The sequence below is a fragment of the Leucopleurus acutus genome (genome assembly GCF_964270905.1).
Source record: "Leucopleurus acutus genome assembly, chromosome: 10".
Lineage (NCBI taxonomy): Eukaryota > Metazoa > Chordata > Mammalia > Artiodactyla > Delphinidae > Leucopleurus > Leucopleurus acutus.
This window is the reverse complement of record NC_139153.1, coordinates 46634646-46659477: the sequence shown is the minus strand read 5'-3', so window position 1 is coordinate 46659477 and position 24832 is coordinate 46634646. Positions and strand designations below refer to the sequence as shown.

Below are 24832 nucleotides of genomic sequence, written 5' to 3'. Positions count from 1 at the left end.
AGGGCCAGTTCCCTGGAGTAGGAGCAGCAAACTGTGACTCTGGCCGAGCACATTCACATGTGTTTGACTCCCTCCCCATCGCTCTCTGCTTTGTAAAATCTGCTCAGTCTGTGAACTGTGTCCCTTCTGCCAACTTGAAACTTCACGCACTTTTTACCCTTTTCAAAAAACACTCTCAGCCTCAGTGCGTGCCGGGGCTGCTCGCCCCGTGCCTCCCCAGCCATCACCTCCGGAATGAGAATGACGTGCCAACGGAAGCAAACAGCAGGGGATGGTGAATCAGAATGTCCCCATCCACCTTAGAGAGGCTGCCCAGCCAGGAGCCACGATGCATCTGCAGTGTGGGAGTCGTGGGGGTCTGCTCAGCTGCAGGTGAATCAGCCTTAAGAAAGGCAGGCTGAGGGGCTCTGTCGAGGCCATCACGGGCCGAACCGCGGGCCCGACCCTGTTCCTCGGCACTTCACCCGCAAAGGGCTGGTCCAAGGAAAATGATGGCGTTTCCAAGCAGGAGAGGAGGAGGATTCACAACCCTCTAGATGCAATTCCAACAACCCCCAAAGCTCTGAAAATCAAAAGCTTTTTCATATGTTTGGTGCCAAAACTCACGTCCCACTCAGCATGAATATGCATACAGTTCACTGTGGACATCCCAGTGTGCTTGGTTATTGGGTGTAATCTCAGGCCCTGTTGAGAATATTGCATAATACACGGTATAGGCACCAGATGACTTTCTGAAAATTTCAGAATTTGGAATCACATCTGCCCTCCAGGGTTTGGGTATGGATTCCGGACCTGTAATGTCTAATATATCACACATCCGGCATGGTGCTAAAGGCTTACACAGATGATTTCCTGACTGCCTTACAACAATCCCAGCTGTATCCTCCTCACCCTACAGATGAGTAACTCTCAGCCAGTGACCAGGATATTCATCTAACGCACAGCTTTGCCTCAGGGACTCCCGATCAGCCTGGCACAGCTCCTATAAACAAACTACGGCCCAAGCTCCCACCTCCCCAAGGCCCCCTTTTCTTCTCTCCGCAGGAGTCAGACCAGCATCACCATCTGCCTGTGAAGAAGAAAAGGCTAAAACTCTTTCTTTCTCCTTCTCTGAGGATGAATTTGATCGTGAGTTAATTTCTAGCTCTGTTGCCATGGAAGCCGGATAAAGGTTCGATGTCGGGTGGACCTCTGATCTGGACTGGAAGGAGCCTGAATTAACTCAACTATCTGGTAGGACACCGGAGCCGAGGCTTCCCTGAGCGCGAGAACTCCTATAACCAGGCAGGTTCCTCGCGGGACCCTGGGAACTTACTGGACTATGGGCTGTTTAGAAGATAATGGTTCCTATGGGGCTTCTAAGCCAAAGTGGCCCCCACAACTACCAATGCGGGTGCCATCTCCTTACCCTCGAGCAACCACTTGGGGAAGAGGGTAACAGAATGGCCCCTGGACCGGTGTGAGGACTCCTCCTGTGGAAGAAGTCACTCGATGCAGCCGTGCTGGCTTTCTGAGCATCTTGTGTTACGTCCTTCTAAATGAATCCGACGCCGGGCGTGTGTACCGTAGTCTTACGTGTCTGAACGTGTAGTGAAGCCTAAGCAGACTCTGGCAGACACCGATCTTCCTCCCCGCAGCCCTCTCCCACCTACTTCCAGGCTTTCATCCCACACAGGTGGAAATGGGATACTCATCGCTCATCGGGATGAAATCCAGCCAGCCTGCCTTGCCTCCCAGGCCTCGATGCCTTCCCCTTTGCCACATCCGCTCGGCTGACAATCCGGATGAAAGGGCATCTAGGTATCGACTACGAGCCCCCCTTCCCACCGTCCAATAAAAGACTTGACCGAGACGTTTATAATCATTTAATCAATGTTCCAAACACACACTTCATGGGGCTACAGGTGAATTTCATGATGACGGAAGCTGATGTACCACCCACCCGAACGACCACAATTACTAGCAGTTTCCAGAAACCCGACACCAACCAGAAAGATGCCGTAGGAAACAGCATGATCACTTAGCCAAAGAGGTTCTCTGGGATTCTTACTCTCCTCTTCCTCCTCCCCTCAAGGACCTTCTCCAGGGTACGGGTGCTCAGGATGAGAGAAACGGGTGGGGAGGTACCATCACACCTGTGCAAAGAGGCGCGCTGAGAACCCCACACCTCCGATGCAACGAGATGACCCGAGGCACAGGCCTGCTCAATAAATAAACAATTCCCAGAAGCCACCCCTGGATGCTGGCGGGCCCAGGGACACCAAGCCTGAGTAGCCACCCTCCCGAGGCCTGGCCGGACCGCTCGCTACGTGTTGCACACCAGCACGTCTGCAAAGGGTCCCTGGAGGGTCTTGTTGAAGATGCAGCGGACCCACACCAGGTAGGTAGTGAAGGGCTTGATGTTCTCGGTGAAGGTGTGGTTCTGCAGGGCCAGGATGTAAGGCACGTAGGTGTTCTCCCCCTGCTCCTGGAGCCACACCTCGTACTTCACCTCCCTCACCTTCAGGTACTTGAGGTTCCACGGGATCTGCCAGGAGACGGTGAGGCGGGCCTCGGAGGCGCCCTGCACCGACGCCTGGCACCGCGCCTCCCGCACCTTGCCGGGGTACAAACTGACCGTCCACTTCTGCTTCCTCGGCCCCGGCCGGCCCTTCACCACACGCCGTATGGTTTGGATGAGCGACGGGATGTCCACCTTGGTGTCCTGGTAGATTCGGAAGAGCCACTCAGGGTTCCGGCAACAGAGGTGCCGCGGGACCTCCCGGCTTTGCAGGATCCGGGCCTGCTCAGCCCGGTCTAGGTGGCTGATGCCCCCCTGGTCCCAGGGCCGCTCTGGGTGCGTGACCGTGTTCTCTGGCAACGTGTTCCGCCAGGCTACGTACTGGAGGTCCATGCCGGGCAGCGTGGCCAGTGTCTTATAGGGGGTGTAGTGGTCAGGGTTGACGGCGTAGGGAAAGAGCTCCACCACGGCTGCCCCGCGGGGCAGGAAGAGGGCAGTGACCAGCTGGGCCCCGTGCATGCTGACCAGCATGGAGGCGTTGCTGACCAGCCGCACCACGTCTGCGAAGGCGTGGTCCTCCAGGGACACCGTCACGGTCTTCATCTGGAACTCCTGGGCCAGTGCCAGCAGCAGCTCCGCCTCATTCAGGATGAGTCTGTTGTGGGTGCGGGTGAACACCAGGAGGTACTCCTCGCCCAGGGGGCTGCCTGCGTGGCTCACGTTCAGCTTTTCCGTCAGGAACCTGGCAAACTGCCGGATCTCGTTGCCCGAGACGAGGATGTTGGCCTTCGGGCCCTGGGGCTGGACGAAGCCGTACTGGTACCAGGTGGTGATCTTGGAGAGGCCCACGAAGGCATGGGAGAAGCAGAGCAGCCGGCCCAGGGCCTTCAGCTGCGCCCGCAGGAGGGGCTGCTTGGGGCTGAGCAGCTTGTAGAGGTCAAAGTGGGCGCCCTCGCCCCAGCCCTCCATGAAGAAGAGCCGGGCCTCGCGGGCCAGGCCGGGGAACTGCCGCAGGGTGTAGAAGAGGGGCAGCAGGTCGTCGTGGAAGACGTGCATGAGGTTGTCGGGGTTGAAGCGGTTGGCGATGAGGGCCACGTCAGGCACGAACGCCGGCTTGGGCATGAAGCGCAGGGCGGCGGCCGGCAGCTCCACGAAGTTGAAGTACTGGGTGTTGTGGTCCTCCACGGTGGACAGGTCGAGCAGGGCCGGCTGGAAGCGCCGGGAGCCCAGGCTGGGCAGCATCACGGAGGCGTTGCCGTGGAAGAAGATGAACTCCTCGGCCTCGCTGGAGTAGCAGAGCCACTTGAAGCGGCAGAGGCGGTCGGTGTGCGTGCGGCCGGTGCACACCATGTGCGTGCCGCCCTCCGTCAGGATCTGCAGGGCCTTCGCGTAGTCGATCCGCATCGTGGGGGCGGGCTCCGGGGCTCGGCTGCCGAGGGCCAGCTCCTCCTCCAGGGAGGCCGCGTGCTCGCGCAGCCTCACGTGCTTCCACAGCACGGCTGCCAGCACCGACACCAGGAGGGCGTTGAGCACCGCCGAGAGGTGCATCCTAGTGCCGCAGTCAGGCCCTAGCGAGACGACGGCCCCTGGAAAGCACCTCGAGCCTGGCGGGCTTTACCCATCCCTGCAGGCACCCGGAGGACCAGCAGAGGCCTGCGGGAGGAGAGAAGGAAAAGGAAAAGGTGTCTGCACTGTGTGTCTGGAGTCACCCCGAGCGCCCGCTCTGCGCCAGGCATTGCGCTGGGCTCTGCTACGGCACTGGATCCTTGCGTCGCTCTGCACATTTGAAGACACGGTAGGCTAGACCGTTGTTCAAAAATATTCACTCCCCTCCCTCCCCTGCTGCTTCCATGGGGTATATACATCCCTGCACCTGGACTTTGGGCTTGGCCACATAACTTGCTTTGGCCAATGAGATGTTAGCAGACAGAACATATCAGAGGCCTGAAAAGCGCTTGTGTGACTGTCTTTGCCCTCTTTACACTTAGGATGTTGCCATGAGAAGAATGTGTGCAGCCTAACTTCCTGGTCCCAGGAGAAGAGATCTGTGTGTGGAGCACGGCTGCTCCAGCCACGCTCAGTCTGGCTCAGCTGACCCCCAGATTTGTAATTGAGTCCAGCCAAGATCATCAGAACCACCGGTCAAACCCAGCCAAGACCAGGCAACACGGAGACACGTGAGCTGAATAAGTGCTTCTTATTGTAGGTCACTGAAATTCTGGGGCTGTTTGTTATGAAGCACTGCTGCCGCAAAAGATAACCAGCAAAGGTATCTGTGACAAGAGGCCTCAGGGAAAATCCCCATTAAGGGCCCGACATTCCTGGTACTGCAAGGTAAGGACTTCACCTTACCATGGGCACATGTGGGACAGAAGGCTGTGAGCGCAGTTCCCAGGCTGCACACCAGGACCCCGCATGCCCCTTCTCAGGACACGTGGCACACACGCACGGGGGAGATAGGGAACATCTGCTCTTGCTTAATGCTCCTGTTTGCAAACCACGCCTGCTGGTTTTTAGGTCTCCATGAAAAGATGGGTAGAAACTTGGCCCCTCAGTGCTCCACTAAGAGAACTGTGTCTGAATATCACCACTGGCAATGGTTTTGTATATTGAGGCAAAACCTCCAAAGGGTTAAACTTCCTGCCCCACATACACACACCTACAGGGAGGCCTGGCTGAGCTGTGGGCATTTGCTCCCATGTTTTCCGTACCACCAGGAAGGGTATCATACCTGCTCTGAGGCCCAGGACTGTTTAAACGATCGAAGAATCTCACCCTCAGCCCTCACAGGAGCAGCACGGGTAACACCTGACACCAGCCATGGGGTGAGAGAACAGGGCAGGGGCAGCTGCCTTCTTAGCTGGCTTTTCACTGCACCTTCAGTCAGCCCTGTTCATCTCTAGGGCAGGGTCTCTATAAGCCCAGAAACCCTGTAGCTGAGAAATCTGTTTAAGCATCAGTCAGCGTTTCTCAGTCTTTTCAAACCCATGCACCCACTAATAATACAGAGAAACTCTTGCATGCCTCAAACTGACCTGTAAAGTCCAGCATCCCCTTCCCCCAAGAATCTCTCACACACAAGACTCTCTTCTGCAATATCTGCTCCCCAAGACAACAGGATTTCATCAACTGTTACTTTCTGAAGTTCGTATTTTATATCTATATCTGTAATATGTAAAATAATATTGCTGCAATACTTTCCCAAATATGTGTCCCCATCTAGAAATTCTCCACCCAGCCTCACCAGCTAAGAACTACTTTGTTATAAGGTTGAACCACGTTAAATTGCTGAGGGTTGACAATTTCCGACCAGTGTCCCATGGTCCTGCCACGGGAACCAACTATCCTTACCACCACCGTAGTACAGACAGTACCAAGGCGGCTCGAGAGAGAAAACCTGGCGTACCCAAATAGGGGAGAAGAGACAGATCTCCCTTACAGAAATCCAGTTGATAAATGTAGAAGCAATGATGGAAAAAGAAAATCACCATTTGGCAAACATCACAGCAATAACTGTTTCAGGCAAGATCTACTGAGGGATGCTAAAATTAGTGGGTGAAAAGTATGATGAGAAACAGGAAATCTGCATAGTCTCCAAGTATCTCCCTATGAGATACATATTAATGACAAAGGTAAAAATAGACATTTTACAGCAGAGAAGCTTGGCAGGCATCCCCTGAACCAAATAATCAACATTAACATCACCAGTAATAATATACTGACATCGTGTACCCCTTGATAGGATGTGCTAAGAAGTTACCTCATTTCTGGAGCCTTCTTGCCCAAACTACATAACTGCAATCTATATTTCTAAATGGGGAAAACTTGGTTCTAGTTCCAGTTCTAGCTCTGAATATGGTCTATAGATTAGTTAATAAAGAAAACATTAAACCCAAATTGAAGGATATTCTACAAAATACCTGACCAGGACTCTTCCAGAGTTAAAGTCATAAAAGACAAGGGAAGACTGAGGAGGTCCCAGATTGGACGAGAGTAAGGAGACAAGACAACCAAATGCAATGTGGACTCCTGGGCCAGAAAAAGGACATTAGTAGGACAATGGCAGAATCTGAATAAGGCTCATGGTACTGTATCAAGCCTGTGTTAATTTCCTGGTTTTGATACTTATACTGTGGTCGTGTAAGATGTTAACATTAGCGGAAGCTGAGTGAAGCGTTTTTTGTAACTCTGATGTAAGTCTCAAATTATTTCAAAATAAAAAGTTATTAAAAATTAGATAACTTAAGAAACAAGAGGACATAAGTATTTATAGGTAAAATAACATGTATGTGGTTCGTTCTAAAATACTCCAGCAAAAAAGGCATGGAGAGAGATGGAATAAGACAGCAGGATATTGGTAGTTGAAGATGATGATGGGGTCTTTTTTGATCCCTTTTGAGTTTGACATTTTGCATATGAAAAAGTTAAAAAGGAAACAAAGAATCAAATAGATCACTATTACAAAATGAAAGAATACTGGATAGTGGATGAGTAATAAATTAATGCTCAGAAAAAAATAATAAAATAAAATAAAGCTTTCCCTGGAGAGATGGGAGGCAGATGGGTGCGGCAAGAGCCGACGCATGCTTTGCTCTGACCGTAGACAAGAACGGCTTCCAACAGCAGCTAAAGCTAAAACACACACCCGGGAAACATCAGAAAGCAAGACCCCCAGGAAATGAGGAGAGACCCACCTCCAACCTGAGCAGGCATCTGGGCCCCCAGGTACTCACCGCCTCTCTAGTGAGCATTCTGCTACCTGCCCCTCGCCCAGGTGTCCTTGTGGTGAAAGGCAGGCTTGGCAGCAGGTGGAGAGGTGGAGCAGGGGCCACAGGCGGGCAGGAGGACCCGGGGGATGTGTGTGCAGCAGCAAATCCCAGTTGTCACTGAGCTTGCAGGCCCTGGGGCAAAGCTTACGGGAACCAGGGAACATGGTGGTAGGGACCTCGCAGGGCCAACAGGCAACTAGGCAGAGACCAGCCTTAGGGCCTGGGGAATGGGAAGGACGGCTTCTAATCAGATGGTAAGTCCTCCACCCACCCCAGGCCCTGCCGGAATGGTGCTGACAGAAGGCAGGACAAATACAGACTTGCCCACGTGGACCTCTCACGGACGCTTCAGGCTTTCCAGTTACCCTTCCAAGAGGGAAAATGGGAGAAAAGGTTTGCTGGGGATGGACAGAACATTTCCCTAGAAATAAAGCATGGTGGTTAAAGCATGGGGCCCTGAGGTCAGATTGCCTGGGTTTCTAACTTTACCACTTACGGGCCAAGCGGGCTGCGCCAACATCTGATGGGAACGGTCACGTAAATCCCCCAATCCCATCCTCCCCACGTGAGATGGCCCAAGGCATGTCCTACACTGGCTCCCAGAGCTCCTAATGGATTAAGTGGATTACACAGTTGCCCGCAGTGGGAACTGGCCTTCTCCCCCACCCTGTCTCATTTCCCCACTGCCCTGTTCATGTGTATTGCGATCAAGTGCAAGCAATCTACTTGCACTTGAATCCTTGTCTCCGAATCTGCTTCTGGGAGAATGTTAATTAACGCAGATATTATTGTATTTTGCCCCTGTGGAGACAGATGGAAAGCTGCCCTTGTACTCTCCCCTGCTGTGAAATAGCCAAAGTGTGGTAGTGAGAAAGCCAACAAGAACTCAGGCAGTCACTGCTTATTATAAAGTCCTCCCAGCCTGTTCCCCACGGTCCCCGCTCTGTGTCTGTCCACCCCCCCCGGCCCCCCATTGCACCGCAGCAGCCTGCAGATGCCAGAAGAAGGATCAGGCAAAATCCTCAGAAATGTTTTCAAAAGATAACAGATGGAGACAAAGAGTACATTAATCAGACCCCTGGCTCTAAAGCAGCCAAGATTCTCCTAAGTCCTGTCTGCTGGCCGAGGAGATACAACTTCTCTGGACCAGGTACCAGGCTGCTGGAAGAGGAGAGCAGTGTCCCTGCTGCCTTCCCCAGTGGAGTCTCGTTACAGAGGCAGATTAAGCGCACCACTGGCCAGGGGCAAGGAGGCAAATAAAAGGGGCCAACTCAATGGCCTGGGGGACACCTTCTCTGCTTGTGGTGCTGAGGGCTGACTACAGAACTGTGTTCTTTGGACATAAACTGTTTACATGGAAAAGACAGTCCCTCTTGGACTTCTAAGGTACGGCATCAATAGCTTGGATGGTGTTGTCTTCAGCACACCTACTCCCTGGCCTGGGGGGTCCCAGGAGGGGAGGAGCCTGTCACTTATTATGAGCAGACCACTCTTGTCTCAAGTTACCTGTCAAGCCACTCTGTCCCAAAGCCTGGTCTGGAGCAGTGGACCCTCTCCCAGGAGAGGTAAGCGGCAGGGAGACCAGGGGAGGACGGCCATGCTAAGACAGAACAAGGCCTCAAGGCTTACAAAGGGCACGTGCCCAGAGCACCTGTCTTCCAGCAAGGAGGCAAGCTCTGAACAGATCCCCAACCCCTCCTGAGGCCTGGTTCTGTGGCACATGGTGGAAAGCTGTACCCTTGAGTCGTCCATGACATAGGTCCTGAGATTCCCTCCTTCAGTCTCTTGACAGCAGGCTCGGTTAGAGGTGGGCAGGCAGGGCACTGACCTTACGTAACTCCCACTACGGCACAGCCAGCAGCCAAGCAGGATGGACGCCCACCACGGCGCTCCTCCCCCCAGGGGACAGCACTGGCAGGGTGCGGGGCAGGGCAGCCTGAACTTCCTGTTGACTCACCCAAAGGAAGATATGTCCATATCTCCATCCATTTCTAACTATATCTATTCATGAACCTGAGTCCAAAGACTTAGGAGAACATGCAGAAAACGGGAGTGAGGCTCTGCAGCAGCCTAAGTTAGAGCAGGGTATGAGCAAGAGATACAAACACTAAAAAAAAGAAAGACACCCCCGTCCTCAAGGTTCTCCCTGTGGCAGAGCAGACAAGAGGCTGCTGTGAACACCTGACGTGGCGCAGCTGTCAGAGGCAGGGAACACGTTCTCGGGAGCGCTAACGGAGGAAGCATCTTCACTGCTGGGGGTGAGGCCGGGCCCCCCCTGCTAGACGCACTCCTCCTGCCCCACAAATGTCAGAGAGGCCCTCAGTACAGGCGACAAGCTTTCCTTGTCCAGTGAGACCAGCCCGACCCCACTTCTGATCACTTCCTGGGTCATCCTGATGAGACACTCATTTGGCCTTGGCTTAAAAATCTGTTTCCCACTGGTCTCACCCAAAAGGCTCCCTAGAGGAAGAGCATCGTCAGGTGGATGAGAGAAGAGTCTGCTTAGGAAGCTGGGAACCCTGGCAGCTCTCCCACACCACGGAAGTGCATTCGGTCTGGGCGAGTGCAGGTGTCAGGACACACACAAGACGGCAGAGGAGATTTCAAGCCTCCTTCCTAATGCTGGTGGTCAAGAATTCTTCCCAGGCTCTTGTTCACGCTCACCTTCCTTCAGACCACATGTGAACTGGCTTTATGATCTTGGCACGTCCGTCCCTCCACCACCTTACGTTTCAGTGGCCTCACCTATACAATGGGCAGAATAACCTCCTCGGGGTGTTGTAAGAATAAGTGAGCTAAAGCATGTAGAGTATCTAAACAGGTCTCAAAGCACATCAGCTGTCATAATTATATTTCCATTAGGGCTCCTAAAATGAACAGTGAATGAAAACAGGTACCAAACGGTATAGCCTCAGACCAGTTCCCAAAAGGGCTGAACCCCCGACTGCTCTGGGGAGCACCCTCACGATGTCCCAGCTTTGCTCCATCTTCCTAATGACTTGTTTCCTTTCTCTGTGAAGATGGCCCCATAAATTTAGAAGACGCTTCTGCCTGGTCTGAGCAGCCAGTTTTCAGTACAAAATTAACATGCAGAACCCCTGCCACCCTCAACATTTTATGCTCGCAGGGTACTTAAAAACTATTTATGCATTTCCTCATTTAATCGGAAAACCAACAGCTAAGCAGCTAGCAAAGCACCAGTGACATTTTCCCCATCGCACAGATCAGGACACAGAGGTGAGAAGCTAAGTAACGTGTCCCAAGGCCCTCGGCTTGCACGGAACGGCGTCAGGATTTGAACACAGAGCGCGTAAGCACTGTCTACGCTAACAGCCCAGGCACCCCTGGGACCTCATCTTCTCTGCATTCAGTGCAAAGAGGTCCCGGGGACTCAAATGTCACCACGTTTGTCACTGTCTGCTTCCTCTACCTCGGGCTCCACATTTAGGACCCAATGGATATGGGGCACAAAGAGCTTACTGGCTTAGCCAGGGCAAAGAATGATAGAGCAAGAATGTTTTTCAATGGTATATTTTTAGTGTTAAAATATTTTCATCAGAAATGTACTCTACTTAAGTTTGGTAGATATAAGAGGTTTATTTAGCTATTGTTTCTTTAATTTTGCTGACAAGTCAATAAATAGAAGAATGGGTTCAAGCTAAAAAAAAAAAAACAAGAATATTTTTCAAAAGAAAGGGGAAAAAAGAAATAAGGGATTAAAAACATGCTTAAAACAGCCCTCTAGAAACTGAGGCAGATAGAGGATACTGCCAATTCACCCCCCAAAACCTGCTTTACTCAGCTCCTAGACCACATACCTACTATCAGATTCCCACAGACGGGAAATCCTCCTTTCCAGGACCCCATGTATTCCAGGAAGCACTGGAGGAAGGTGCTGATGATGTTGCCACACCTGCAGACCCAGTAAGAGCCGGGCAGCAGGAGGAGCCACCAGTGTGGAGGCTCCCATCCGAGGCTGCTCAACCAGCACTGGGTGCAGGCTCCCCTCCTGGGGCACCCTGCCCGGCTCCAGACACAGGCACGGAAAAGCCATTCACAACGGCCCTGGCATCTGATAAGCAGTAAAAGCCCCAGGAATTCCAGGCCTAGAGCGGGGGGTACAGACTCACATGCTTACTAAGGCCAAGAGCCAATGGGGAAAGTGAAGCCAGGAGCGAGCAGTGTGACCCAGAGACCAAACGCCAAGGTTAAAGTTCAAGCTGATGAGGGCCTGGCAGGAAAGTGGCCCGGTGGTACCTACTAGTATTAGTCTGCTCCGGCTGCCATAACCAAGTACTACAGACTGGGTGACTTAAGCAAGAGAAATTTATTTTCTCACAGTAGTGGAGGCTAGAAGTCCCAGATCAAGGTGTCGACAGGTTTGGTTTCTCCTGAGGCCTCTCTCCGTGGCTTGCAGACGGCCACCTTCTCACTGTGCGCTCACATGACCTCTCTGTGTGCGCTGGAGGGAAAGAGATCTCTAGTCTCTCTGCTTCTTGTTATTAGGACACCAGTCCTATTGGATTAGGGCCCCACCCTTATGACCTCACTTAACTTTAATTACCTCCTTAAAGGTCCTCTCTCTAAATATAGTCACATTGGGGTTTAGGACTTCATGAATTCGCAAGGACACAGTTCAGTCTGTAACACTACCCTTCTGGTTTTTCCAGAGAAGCCAGAAATCCATTTAAAATGTGAAATGTCCTAATCTGTAATTTCTGGTAACTATTCAACTTGAGTGAAGATGACAGGCAGGCCCAAGGGCTGGGGCTGCTGGCCTTATTGTTGCTGGTACAACGGGACCAAGGATGTAAGCTCTGGTCTAAAGTGAAGCCCTCTCCTGCTGGCCTCGCCAGCTGCACTGGGTTCCCAACTACCAGGACCAGCCGCTGTTCACCGGCCACTCCCCCAGGAGCAGGGCTGTGGGGATGGGGGGAGCTGGGACTGCCAGCACCTGCCAGACCCAGGCTCAGAAGACCAGCAGTGCCCACGGCAAGATGTGGGGTGGCAACAGTGCCTGCAGAAGGTTTCATATTAACAGTATAACAATCTTACTTTTAAGGGTTGTTCATACTCCCGACTGAAAATCACAGAATTCTTATTTTGTCATTTATTGAAAAAAAAATGCTTTTATCCCAAATGCAGCCTGAATTACTAGTGCTGAATTATGGAAGCTTTCTGTCCTGCACTGATGTGTCTCACACGTTGTGAGTTAGGGAAAGCAAACAAGTTCTAATAACTCAAACACCCTCGTAATGATCTCTCCCCCTGCGCCCTCCCCTTCCTATTTATTGTTACCAGAAGCAGTGTGTAGAACTGGTACTCCTAACATCCTGCTTCTATGGGTTCCAAAGTTAGATCTCCATCCAATGCTACTGACAAACCTGAAGAAACACTGACGAGACATCAGGTTTTCTGCCAAAAGCATTTACCCTTTGGCAAAATGTTGGCAGCCTCTGAGTACTCCTTGTCAAACCTAACATTTAATTGACCGGGCATATTTAACATTAAGAGTTCCCATGCTCCGACTAAAAAGTTAGTTTAACATGGATAATAACTCCTTGCTTTTGTACAACAGGCGAACCAAGGCAAAGCTGTGGACATTAATCCTGGGTCAAGCTAAAGATAGTGACTCTACTTCCTTATCAATTAAAGGGGATGGAACTCCTTGGGGTGGGGGCGGGCAGAGGAGCAAGTGAGTTCCAGTCTGGGTGACTCTGGTATGATACGCGGTGGCAGGCTTTGCTGAGGACAGCCAGGGCTCCACGGCGCTCAGCACAGGCGGGACAGCTGAAGAAACGGAAGTGAGCCCAGCCCACCACCGACGCGGAAACCCTCGCTCGCACAGCCTGCTGTGTCACCACCTGGCTTTTGCTTGGCACCCATGGGTCACTTGCAAGTTAGAGCTGTCCGTGTTGGCCCTTTCTGGCAAAACAGATAAGCACTACTACACACCAATGTGGTCACAAACAGGGATGCAACAGAGAACAGAATCGTGTGAGTCTCTGCTGTGATGCTCACCCAGGTGACACAGAACACGCCTGCATCAGGTTTTCTACTGAAACTGCAAATTCAAATAAGAACAATTCTTACAGGAAATGCACAGTCCCCAGTGTGTACACAGATCCATTTGGGCCCTCAGGTCCAATGTAAGAAGACTGAATTCATCAAGAGGGTCAGAAGGCCACTCACTACAAGAGGCACAAAACACTCATCAAGAAGAACGAAGAAGTGTGCCTGACAGGAAATGGTGCTGGTGGGGCCTGAGGCCACCCACGGAAGCTGCCTGAAGGGTGAGGGAGTTCTGAGCAAGGTGTTGGAAGTGTTTTGGTGGTCTGGGGGCTAAGATGAGTATCCCTGTTAGGTGTCCACACATCCCTGCTGACAGTGACTGCTACAAACCTCCAGCCACAGCAGACATCACTGTGCCCAGTTCTCACATCTGCCCACCAAGAAAGTCATGAGGCCACCAAGGCAGAGACTCCTCTCCCATCCCAGGGCAGTGACGGCCAGGCCTGAAGTCATGCACAGCTGAAAGGGCACTGTCTTTATAAGACAGTGGGGCGCTCAGGCTGCGGGGCAACTGTGGCCAGTGCCAGAAGGCAGGGCGTGAAGCTGCCAGGAGACCTGTGTTTCACCCAGTGGAGCCCCCTGGGCTCAGGTGACCACTGGCGAAGCCCTCTGCAGGGGGAAGCCGTGCAGTGTCCAGGTCACAGCAGTCCGTGCCAAAAACCCAGGGAGCCTGGAGCCCAGCATTAGTGAGTGGAGGGAGGTGACAGGCCTCGGCTTGGGTTTTCCTTTGGCCTCAGCACCAAGGTGTCACCCTCAACTCCTCCCTTTCATCACCACCATCACCACCACCACCTCCACCACCTCCTTCATCATCATATCAGAGCCAACATCCACTGACCAGTCACTAGGTGCCAGGTTCTCCAATCTACATGATGATGGTCATGTTATAGATGGTAGAACCAAAGGGCAAAGAGGTTAGAAACCTGCCCAAGGTCACCCAGGAAGCAGCACTGAGACTCTAACGCAGTCAGGGTGGCTACAGGGTCTGTCATCTCTGTTATCTGTTTTCCTTCTATCTGGAAATAATCCCAGACTTACAAAAAGTTGTAGGTATAATACAAAGAGCTCTCCTACATCCTTACCCAGATCCAACAACTGCTAATTTGACACATTCGTTTTACCATTCTCTCTTTCTCTTTTTCTGAACTGTTTAAAAATAAGCCGGAGGGACTTCCCTGGTGGCGCAGTGGTTGAGAATCCGCCTGCCAATGCAGGGGACACGGGTTCGAGCCCTGGTCTGAGAAGATCCCACATGCCGCGGAGCAACTAAGCCCGTCCGTCACAACTACTGAGCCTGTGCTCTAGAGCCCGTGAGCCACAACTACTGAAGCCCGCGCGCCTAGAGCCCGTGCTCCCAGCAAGAGGAGCCACCGCAATGAGAAGCCCGCACACTGCAACGAGAGTAGCCCCCGCTCGCCACAACAAGAGAAAAACCCGCACGCAGCAACAAACACCCAACGCAGCCAAAAAATTTAAAAAATGAGCTGAAGATGTCTTGCCCCTTTAACCCCTAACACTTCAGCATCTATTTCCTAAGAATGAGAACATTCTCTCATATCACGCAAAATCGGGAAATTAATATTGATATGATACTGTTATGAATCCGTGGTCTCTACTCTGTGGTGCAGAATCCAAACCAGGGTGAAGCCCGGCGGCCAGGTGGCATCTCTCTCTAGTCTCCCCTATTTTGGGCAGCTTCTGAGTCTTTCCTTCCCCTTTATGACCTTGACAATTTTTAATAGAGTCAGATATTTTCTAGTATGTCCCTCAGTTTGGGCTTGTCTGGTGTTTCCTCATGATTAGACTGAGGATACAACCTCTGTCAGGAATCAGAGTCTACGTGCTTAATTGTTAATATGAGACTATTCCATGTGAGTCCTTCTGAGAAATGTCCAGTGGGGCAGCCAGGATCAGGAAGGATCCAGAAACCCCACCCTGTGTAGGATGCTCAAAGGAGTAGGGCCCCTTCCTTGCAGAAGAGAAGCCCTTGGACCCTGGGCATTCTTCAAACACCTGAGGGGCTGTGCAGCAAGGGTGAGGCTGCCCCAGAGCGGGGGCTGCACCCCTCTCTAACAGAGTGGACACATGTGCATGACGGTGACATGTGCAACCCAGGCCCCAGGCTGAAGGGTAGACTTCAGGTACCTGTAATTCCCAGCAGCTGGCTGCCATTCTGCACCTAGCACGTTGGTGTGGGCCGCTCCAGGGCACTAAAGTAAGGCCTGCAGGGGCAGTCACAGGGAGGGGACTCCAGCGTGGGAGGCAGGAAGAGGCTTCTCTAAGCGTTAGAGCTGTTCTAACATCGAGGGATCGGCTACTTTGTACTCTCCCCTGCTGGGCAGTGGTCCAGTAAACCGAGGTCAACCTGTGAGGCTGGCGGGGGCTGGACATGGGGTCCCCCAAAGCAGTATCAGCATCACCTGGGATATGAGAAGTGCAGAATCTGGGGCCCCCTCCAGACCTGCGGAACCAGAATCTCTGAAGGGTGATTCAGGAACCTGTGTTTTTTAACAAAGCTTCCAGGTGATTCTAGTGTGCACTCAATTTTAAGAAGAACTCCTCTGAGGTTTTTCTAACGCTCCACAATTCTGCAGTTCCCTGCTTCTAAATACGCAGCAGGGCATTTCTGTCCAGCCCAGGGTAAACAACCAAGGACAACCCTCCCCTTCAATAAAGCTAGTAAATCCTGTTCCCAGCCTCTGCTAAGACAAGGCATAAGCCTACGCTCTGGGGCACACTAAGAAGGCTGCCATACTCTAAGCCCCTTTTGAGAAAAGGTTCCCCAACAGACACCTTCCCACACAAGCTGCATCACTTCTAATGCTGAAGGGGCAAAAAACCAGCCCAGGTCTCTAGGCCACAGCTAAATGGACGCGAGTGGAGCCTGGGTGTAAAGCAGCCACTGGTGGGAGACCCTGAAGAGGTCAGATCCAGTGGTGGCGCTTGTATCAGATGTGCACACCCGCAGGCCCGCAGACAGAAGGCAGGTCTCCTGAGAAATGAACTCCTGAGCAGAGAAAGGCTGCACTGCTTCTCTGGCTCCTCACAGTGGCCACTGTACATCCCTCTTGGAAGCTCTGGGACCCAGCATAACGGTGGTAACCCCTGAAGCCCCCCAGGATGTGCCATGATTCCTGTCACAAACCCCCCACTACTGAAGGAGCCTGTGATGTGTCTCGTCACTGGGTGTGTCTAAAACAACCGGACCCAAGGGTCTGTACTGGGGACAACAGTAATAGTGACAGTACAGCAGACCGGGTCCCCAACCGCTCCCTGAAGCCTGGCCCAGGGCTGAGTACCCACTGCCCAGCCAGGAAGGGGCCCTCTGTTAAGCTTTTAAAAGTGGAGAAAGGAGGGCTTCCCTGGTGGCGCAGTGGTTGGGAGTCCGCCTGGCGATGCAGGGGACACGGGTTCGTGCCCCGGTCTGGGAAGATCCCACATGCCGCGGAGCGGCTGGGCCCATGAGCCATGGCCACTGAGCCTGTGCATCTGGAGCCTGTGCTCCGCAACGGAAGAGGCCACAACAATGAGAGGCCCGCGTACCGCAAAAAAAAAAAAAAAAAAAAATTAAAAGTGGAGAAAGGAGACAACTCTTAGCATTAAGACCGTACCGATGGTCATCACCACTGGCAGAGTGAAAGGTGTGATTCCCTGATAGAGCCTGGGCCCTGAGTATGTACCCAGGGGAGCCAGACAACATGGAAGGATCGATAGCTCTTCTGAACACGTCAGGAAAAGAGGATGCTGGCCTCTGGGCAGGGGGTGGACGTTAATGCTACCACCATCTTACTTTACTGAGCACCTACTATGTGCCACACACTGTTCTAAGCCCCTTCTCTGACCCTTTTCACTTAAGCCTCACAAAAGCCGTGTATCAGATGGGCCAGAGAAGCAGTGCAGCCTTTCTCTGCTCAGAAGTTCATTTCTCAGGAGACCTGCCTTCTGTCTGCGGGCCTGCGGGTGTGCACATCTGATACCAAATGCAGGTACCCGTATTACCTCCATTTTCTTTTAATATGAAAAGCTAAAGCTTCGTGGGGTTAAGTACTTTGCTCTAGGTCCTGCAGCTCAAGCAGGAGCACCAGAATTCAAAGCTGTGTCTGACTCCAGGGTCCACAGGGCTTCAGACTCCGAGGTACAATGGGTGATGGAGAAGCAGGGTAGGCCTCAGAGCAACAAGCTTTTATCACTCGATGGCAGAGCAGGTGTGGATGCAGACCCACAGGCCCTCAACTGTAACTTAGCAACCAAGGCTTCTCTTGTGTAACTACTCCCCACCCGGCCAGGCAGAGAGATTCCTGGCGGTGGCAGGTGGCTCAGGGAGCTGGGGCCATTCTCTCACCCCAAGGAAGGTCTGGAGAGCACAGTGGGGTGACAATTATCCCACCTGCCCCGGTGCTGTGCTGACAGGGTCTATCCACCTATATAGAATTACCACCACCACTTTTCATAGCTAAAAGAGCCCTTAGAAATTATTTGCTCCAACTCTTTATTTTATAAAAGGTCTTGAGAGGCAGTGGGAACTCTCACAGGCAGCCGAAAAGAAAAGAGGAGGGTGCTGGCTCTCCTCACACCCACAGCTCGCAGGCGAACCCCCTCCCCAAAGCAGACATCAGGCCCAGAAGAAGTACGTGGCTCCAGGACTCTTCCCAGCCCCCAGACAAGATCATTTCTTCTCAAAACCAGGCTTCTGGGTCTCACCCAGATTACGCCCTTCCCCAGCCCTGTGGTCCAGGGATGAGAGCCTCTGGGGGCCACAGGGCTCGTTTTGGCTGCCTCTTCCTAAGGCTTCACCCTCCAGCCTCGGCTAACCTTAGACCTGGAGAGGAGGCACACTCAGCTAGGCTGCAGGATCCTGCCTCTTCTCCAGGCCGTCCAAGACCCCCTGCTGTAACACTGGAGGCTGCCCCCGGTCACAGGTGGACTTTGAGAACTGTGAAGACCCCGGGCAGCAGTTCTGCAGCTGAGACTCCAGGATATGAGCTCTGGTCCTGACACTTAGCAGCTGCGTAACTGTAGACCAGTTCTTCTTTTTACTTTTTTGACACATAAAAAGGTGTACATGATTAATGTATACGACATGATAAGTGTGGAGATAAGTATATACCCATGAAACCACCACCATAATTTATGCCATAACCTATCCATCACCTCAGAAAGTTTCCTCTGCCCTCTTATTTATTATTTTTTTGTGATAAGAACACTTAACATAAGCTCTACCCTCACAGCAAAATTTGAAGTGTATAATACAGTATTGTTAACACAGGCTCTATGCTGTACAGTAGATCTCTAGGGCTTGGTCACCTTGCCTATCTGAAACTTTACACCCTTTGACTAATACCTTCCCATTCCCCCCCCCCCGCCCCCTGCCACCCCCAATCTGTGGCAACCACCATTCCACACTCTGCTTCCATGAGTCTGACTACTTTAAATTTATCCTTTAAGTGATATCATGTAGTATTTGTCCTGTGTCTGCCTGGGCCAATTCTTAACCCCTGCAAGCCTCCATTTCCTGGTCTGAAAAAAGGCACAATTATACCTACTTCAGGGGGTGGTTTTGTGAATTCAAACAGACAACTCAGGCAAAGCACAGTGCCTGACAATTATTTTATAGAATTATTATTAATCATAATAATGCTATAACTCCCATTCACTGGCCCTTAGGCTAGGCCAGGAACAATGCTAAGTACTTGACATGAATTATCTCATTTGTTCCCTCTTACAAATCTAAAACAGGTGTTACCAATTTCATTCCACGTTTGAGGAAGTATGCTCAGAATCATTAAGTGAATTGTCCAATGATGCACAGCTATTAAGTGGTGAGGCTGGGATTCCAACCCAAGTTTGACTTCAAAGCCTACGATGACATTTGTGGTCTCTGCCTTTCGTGTTCATGATCTTACCCAATTAAAAAACCTATCAGGTGATAAGCAGGTCCTGGTGGAGAGTATCCACTGACAACCAACTGAGAGTAACGAGGACCCTTGGGGATTGGAGCATTAGGTAATTTCATTTTCTGGTTAGCTCAATATTCACTAGAAGCCTGTGTTTATTGCTAAATATTTTCTAAAGCAAGGCTCAGAGGCAAGAACTTGCCAACCAGAAGGTCAGTCTGAAAGACACTCTGACACCTGCCACTTCAAGGTCACCAGAATGCTCACATGCCACAGTGTGAGGGGCCACACTCACCGTCACCAGCACCCCATCCTCCCCTTTGCTGAGGATCTCCACTCTGTTGCTCGCCACCAACCCCACCCCGCCCAGGGGCCCAAGACTCAGGGACTGATGTGCTGTCCGTCCCCAGGGAAGAGGGGACCTGTGCTCTTTCCTGGCTCTGCTACCGAGTGGGACTCGGATTTCTCATTTGTAATGTGAAAGGATGAGCTGAAGATCTCCAAGATCCACAAGCGTCAGAGGGAGCAGTTAGTTCCAGTGAGACGGACCTGGGTTCCAATCTCACCTCTAACATCTTCTGTTGTTAGCAACCATAAGTGCTAACATTTGCTGCACGTTCACTGTACACCAGACACTGGGCTTCGGATTTGTGCAGCATGATTTCATTTAATCCTCACAGCAACCCTGTGATGAAGGTACTTTTATCTCCATAAAAGAAACAGAGGCTCAGAGAAGATAAGTGACTTGCTCAGGGGCACACAGTTAGTAAATGAGGGCCAGGATTTGAATGCCCAGCACATGTAACAGTAAACATTTGGTGAATGAACCCTGTTCTGCCTGTGCTCTTAGCCACCAAGTCCTATCAAGTTCACCCCATAACCAATTCCATTCCCTTCTCCCTTCCCCCAAAAGTATGTTCTGAGGCTTGGTTGGCATAAAGTAAGCCAACCCTAGTCGCCCACCACCAGGTGCAGGACTCTGGCCTGAGAACCCTAGACCTTAGCAGAGGATTCCCATCAGTGACCGGGAGACGGGTTCCTACACACGATAGGGCCGGGAGTCCATCCGGTCCCTCCTTCAGAGGCTACCCCAGCACTGTCAAGCAGGCCGTGGCAGGCTCTCATCACTAGACACACAGTAGGCACCCTATGGAACCCCAAGGAGCCCAGGAATCAGTTGTGGTTTGCCCAGGTACTGCCTTCAAGGGAGCTCAGCAGGCCCCGGCCCGCTCCGTGCACCTTGCCTGGCTCCCCGCCACCCGCGCCTCACGCGCACCATCTCCCCAGCAAAAGGGCATGGGCACCCGCTGCCAGTGCCAGTCCCGAGCTAAGGGCTTCAGCTGACACGCCAGGGCCCGCGGCACCTGGACCCCGAGGGTCCACCTCCCCTCACCCTCGCCTACCTCCCGCACCTCCTTCAGGCCATCACACGTCACTCCTCCGATCTGCAAATTCTCCTGGGCTCCTCTCCACCCCAGCGCTCCTGTCGTTCCCACCCGAGGAAGGTCAGGGGGCCGCTCCCTCAATTCCAAACCCAGCCGGGTGGCGGAACCCTCGCCCGCCGCGAGGGCGCGCATCTCACCTGTACCCCGCAGCCGGGCTCCGCGAGGCTGAAGCTTCCAGGCCGGCCCTCCGAGGAGCTGGCTTTGGCCGAACCCGCCCCCGCCGCCCGCTCTGAGCCGTGGAGGTCCAGGCAGGGAGTGCAGGCTCCGCCGCGCCGTCTGGTCAGCCGCCGCGGGGCTCGCAGGTGGCCTCCGTGCGCCCGCCCAGCTGGCGAGTCCGCGCGTCACCTGTGCACGTGCGCAGGCTCTTGAGTTCAGCTTCCTGAGCCCGAGGCCAGACCCACCTCCTTGGCTTGCGGGAATTCTGGGAATTGCAGTTTGCGTCCGGTGACAGCCCGCTCCTTCAACCCGCGGAATCCTGGGAGTTGTAGTTTGCTCGACGAGAGGCGGTTTTGCTTGGTGTAAAGTTTATACAATTATGGGAGGCCTGATAATGAACTTAAATGCAAGTTAAACCAACAAGAAGATGTCATTTATCAAATCAAAGTAATTAATATTTTCACATGCTTTTTAAAAACATATAATACTACGGGGGACTTATGTACAAAAGTACCATTCCTCTGCTCCAATCCCTCAGCCCCACTCTATCCCACCAGGACCGACCTGCTCCTTAAGGGCAATATTCCCAAGTCTTATGGCTGCTGCGTTTGGCATTTACTGCCGACTGTCGATATATATATATGTGTGTATATATATATGTATATATATATATATACATATATATATCGACATATATATCAATATATATATATCTCCCTACTTCTTCATTCATGAATTTTAGACCTCTTGACTTTTTGCTAGTATAGATGAAAATTTTATTCATTTAGATGTGTACCAACTATGACTACCTGCACCTCCGCTGATCTATGAGATAACACTTCTGTCTCTCGAATTGGGAAAACCCTGTATTTCATTTATAATTATTTTAAATGATAATGCCCAAGTGGTGAGGCAGTAAAAGTTCGTAAATTTATGCAGGGCAATTTGACAATACAGTCAAAAGCCTTTAAAAACATACAGACCTCTAACCAAGAAATTCTAATAAATGTGGATGAGTGCAAAGGCTGAACAGTGTTGTTTATAATGATAATAAGTTATAAGGCTGGAGTGGCTATATTAATTTCAAAGTAGAATCAAGAGCAAGGAAAATCATCAGGGATAAGAAGGGATATTATGTAATGACAAAAGGGTCAATTCACCAACGAGACATAATAATCCTAAATGTGAATGTACCTGACAATAGAGCCTCAAAACAAATGAATCAAATACTGATGGAACTAAAAGTAGAAATAGACAAACCTGTAATTACAGTTGGAGACTTCAACATCCTTCTCTCAACAACTGATAGAACAACTAAGCAAATAGTCAGCAAGGATACAGAAAAGCTCAACAACACCAAAACCCAACAGGATCTAATTGATATAACATAACACTCCATTAAACAACAAAAGAATACACATTTTTTTCAAACACCCACAGTATATATATTAAAATAAACTCTATCCTGGACCATAAATATAAAAATTAGCAAAAGACATTAATAGACATTTTACTGAATATATATATGGCAAATAAATACATAAAAAATGAAAAGATGCTCAACATCACTAGCCCTTAGGGAAATGCAAATTAATACCATGATGAGAACAGCTAAATTAAAAAATAATGTCAATATCAAATGCTGGTGAGTATGCAGAGAACTCTATCTCTCATACATGGCTGGTGGAAATAGTTTGGTAGTTTCTTAAAAATAATAATTTCTTTAAAAAAATAAACATGCACTTACCATATGACTCATCAATCACACTCCTGGGCATTTATCCCGGAGAAATGAAAACTCACACAAAAACTTGTACCAGTTGTTCACAGCTGCTTTATTTGTAATACCCCAAAACTGGAAACAAACAAAATGTCCCTCAACAGATGAATGGTTAAACAAACCGTAGTGGATCCATACCGTAGAATACTATTCAGTACTACAAAGGAATGGACAATTGATACAGGCAACAACTTGGATGGATATCAAAGGCATTATGTTGAGTGAAAAGATGTCAATCGCAAAAGGTTACATATATATGATTCCATTTATATGACATTCTTGAAATGATAAAACTGTAGAGATGGACAGATTAGTGGCTGTCAGGAGTTAGGGATGGGGTAGAGGGGGAAGTGGTGAGTGTGACTATATAAGGGTAGCAGGAGGGAGATCTTTCAGGTACTTGATTGTGGTGGTGGTTACACAAATCTACACATGTGATAAAATGACACAGAACCATACACAACTTTATACCAATGTCAAACACCTGGTTTGGATACTGTATTATAATTATGTAAAATGTAACCATTGGGGGAAACTGGATGAAAGGTTCCAAGGCACCTCTCTCTACTATCTTTGCAACTTCTTACGAATCTATAATTATTTCAAAATTAAAAGTTTTTAAAAAGAAACAAACAAACAAATAAAAAAAACAAACCATGGACATTACTTAGGTCCTTAGCCATACAGGATTGATTAAATAACATCATGGACCATCTGGGAAATTATTAAAAGAATGTTGCAAAATAATATTCACTTAACACTTGGAAGATATTTCATATTATATCATATTTAATTTTTTAAAAGCACCAAAACATTCAAAGTGACCCCTTTTTAAAAAAAGTATATTTGTGCAAAAGAGTCCAGAAGGATGTCAGCACATGCCCTGTGTAGTGAGATTATAGGTGATTTTTATTTTCATCTTGTTAATTACATATATATGTATGTGTGTGTGTATATATATATATATATATATATATATATTTCTCCCCCACCCCCGCAATGAACATGTATTTTAAATTTAGAGTTTAAATTTAAGTCGTATTTAGTTTTAAAAAAAGCTCCTAGGTTGAGTTCACGGTTCTCTACAACAGCGGTCCCCAACCTTTTTGGCACCAGGGACCAGTTTCGCGGAAGACACTTTTTCCACGGACGGGGCCCGGGGGCGGGGGGGGGGGGCGGAGGGGGCGGAGGTGGGGATGGTTCACACGGTACAGCGAGTGATGCTTTGCTCCCTTGCCCGCCGGTCACCTCCTGCTGTGCGGCCCGGGTCTTGACAGGCCGCGGACCCGTCCTGGTCCGAGGCCCAGGGCTTGGGGAACCATGCTCCACAAGAAAGCCAGCAGTGGTCAGCCGATGGAAAGAGGTACCGAGCAGCCCAAGAAAGCAGCCCATTACTAAAGGTGGGAAGGGACTGAGTTCTGGACAAAGCAGTCTTCTGGCTAAGATCCCAAAGGACGTAGCCTGTGGGTCCCCTAGGACCCAGTTTGCAGACAAGGATGATGTTTCATTTTATGAGCCAATCATGTTTTAAAAACTATTCTGGTTGTGGAGCATTAGGTAGTGCTTTAGTTGCTGGTAGGAAGCTTTGACAGACTGGGAGAAAACAAGTACTTTCCTTTGTAGTACATACCCAAGGTGGGCTGAGTAGCTGTCTTTTTGAAGCCTTAACCAATACTTTCAACAAATCAAGTATTTATGCAGCACCAAGCTGGGTTTGGCATTCCTCATGACTGAGTCCTCTCCCTTCCTCTGGGGTCACATTCCCTTTCTATTTCTATATGTGGATGACTCCCAAATCCACATCTCTAGTCCTGAGTTCCAGATCCACACTTCCGATCAAGTTGCTTGGGGCCTATTTCTACCTGGCTTACCTGACAGCATCTTAAAGTCTATGTGATGAACATGACGATGATGGTAATGATTTTAAATAGATCTGCAAATTATTTTATCCTCCTTCTTTCAAAAGATGAAGTTGAATTATTTTTCCCTTGAATAACTTAGTGATTCACTTAGTGGCATAATATAATGACTCACTGCTAATGAATAAAATATGTCAGAAGCAATACGATGTGATTTCTGAAACTAGGTCTTTAAAAAGACAGCATCTACACCTCTGTCTCTGTCTCTGTCTCTCTGGTAGCCTTTGGAACATAGCTGCCGTGTCATGAGGAAGTTCAGGCCACATGGAAAGGACATGCATGGGCACATTAGTTTGC

The 24832-nt window shown here is 50.4% G+C and overlaps 1 protein-coding gene across 1 annotated transcript; it reads right to left on the bottom strand.

Moving 5' to 3' along the window:
* Positions 1–2029: 2029 nt before the first annotated feature.
* Positions 2030–20941, bottom strand: POMGNT2 (protein O-linked mannose N-acetylglucosaminyltransferase 2 (beta 1,4-)). The gene is made up of 2 exons (XM_082849148.1): positions 20818–20941; positions 2030–4153 (listed from the first exon to the last, which is right to left on the bottom strand). Exon 2 carries the CDS (start codon positions 4046–4048, stop codon positions 2306–2308), a length of 1743 nt encoding a protein of 580 aa, XP_082705274.1. The 5' UTR covers positions 4049–4153; positions 20818–20941; the 3' UTR covers positions 2030–2305.
* Positions 20942–24832: the final 3891 nt, after the last annotated feature.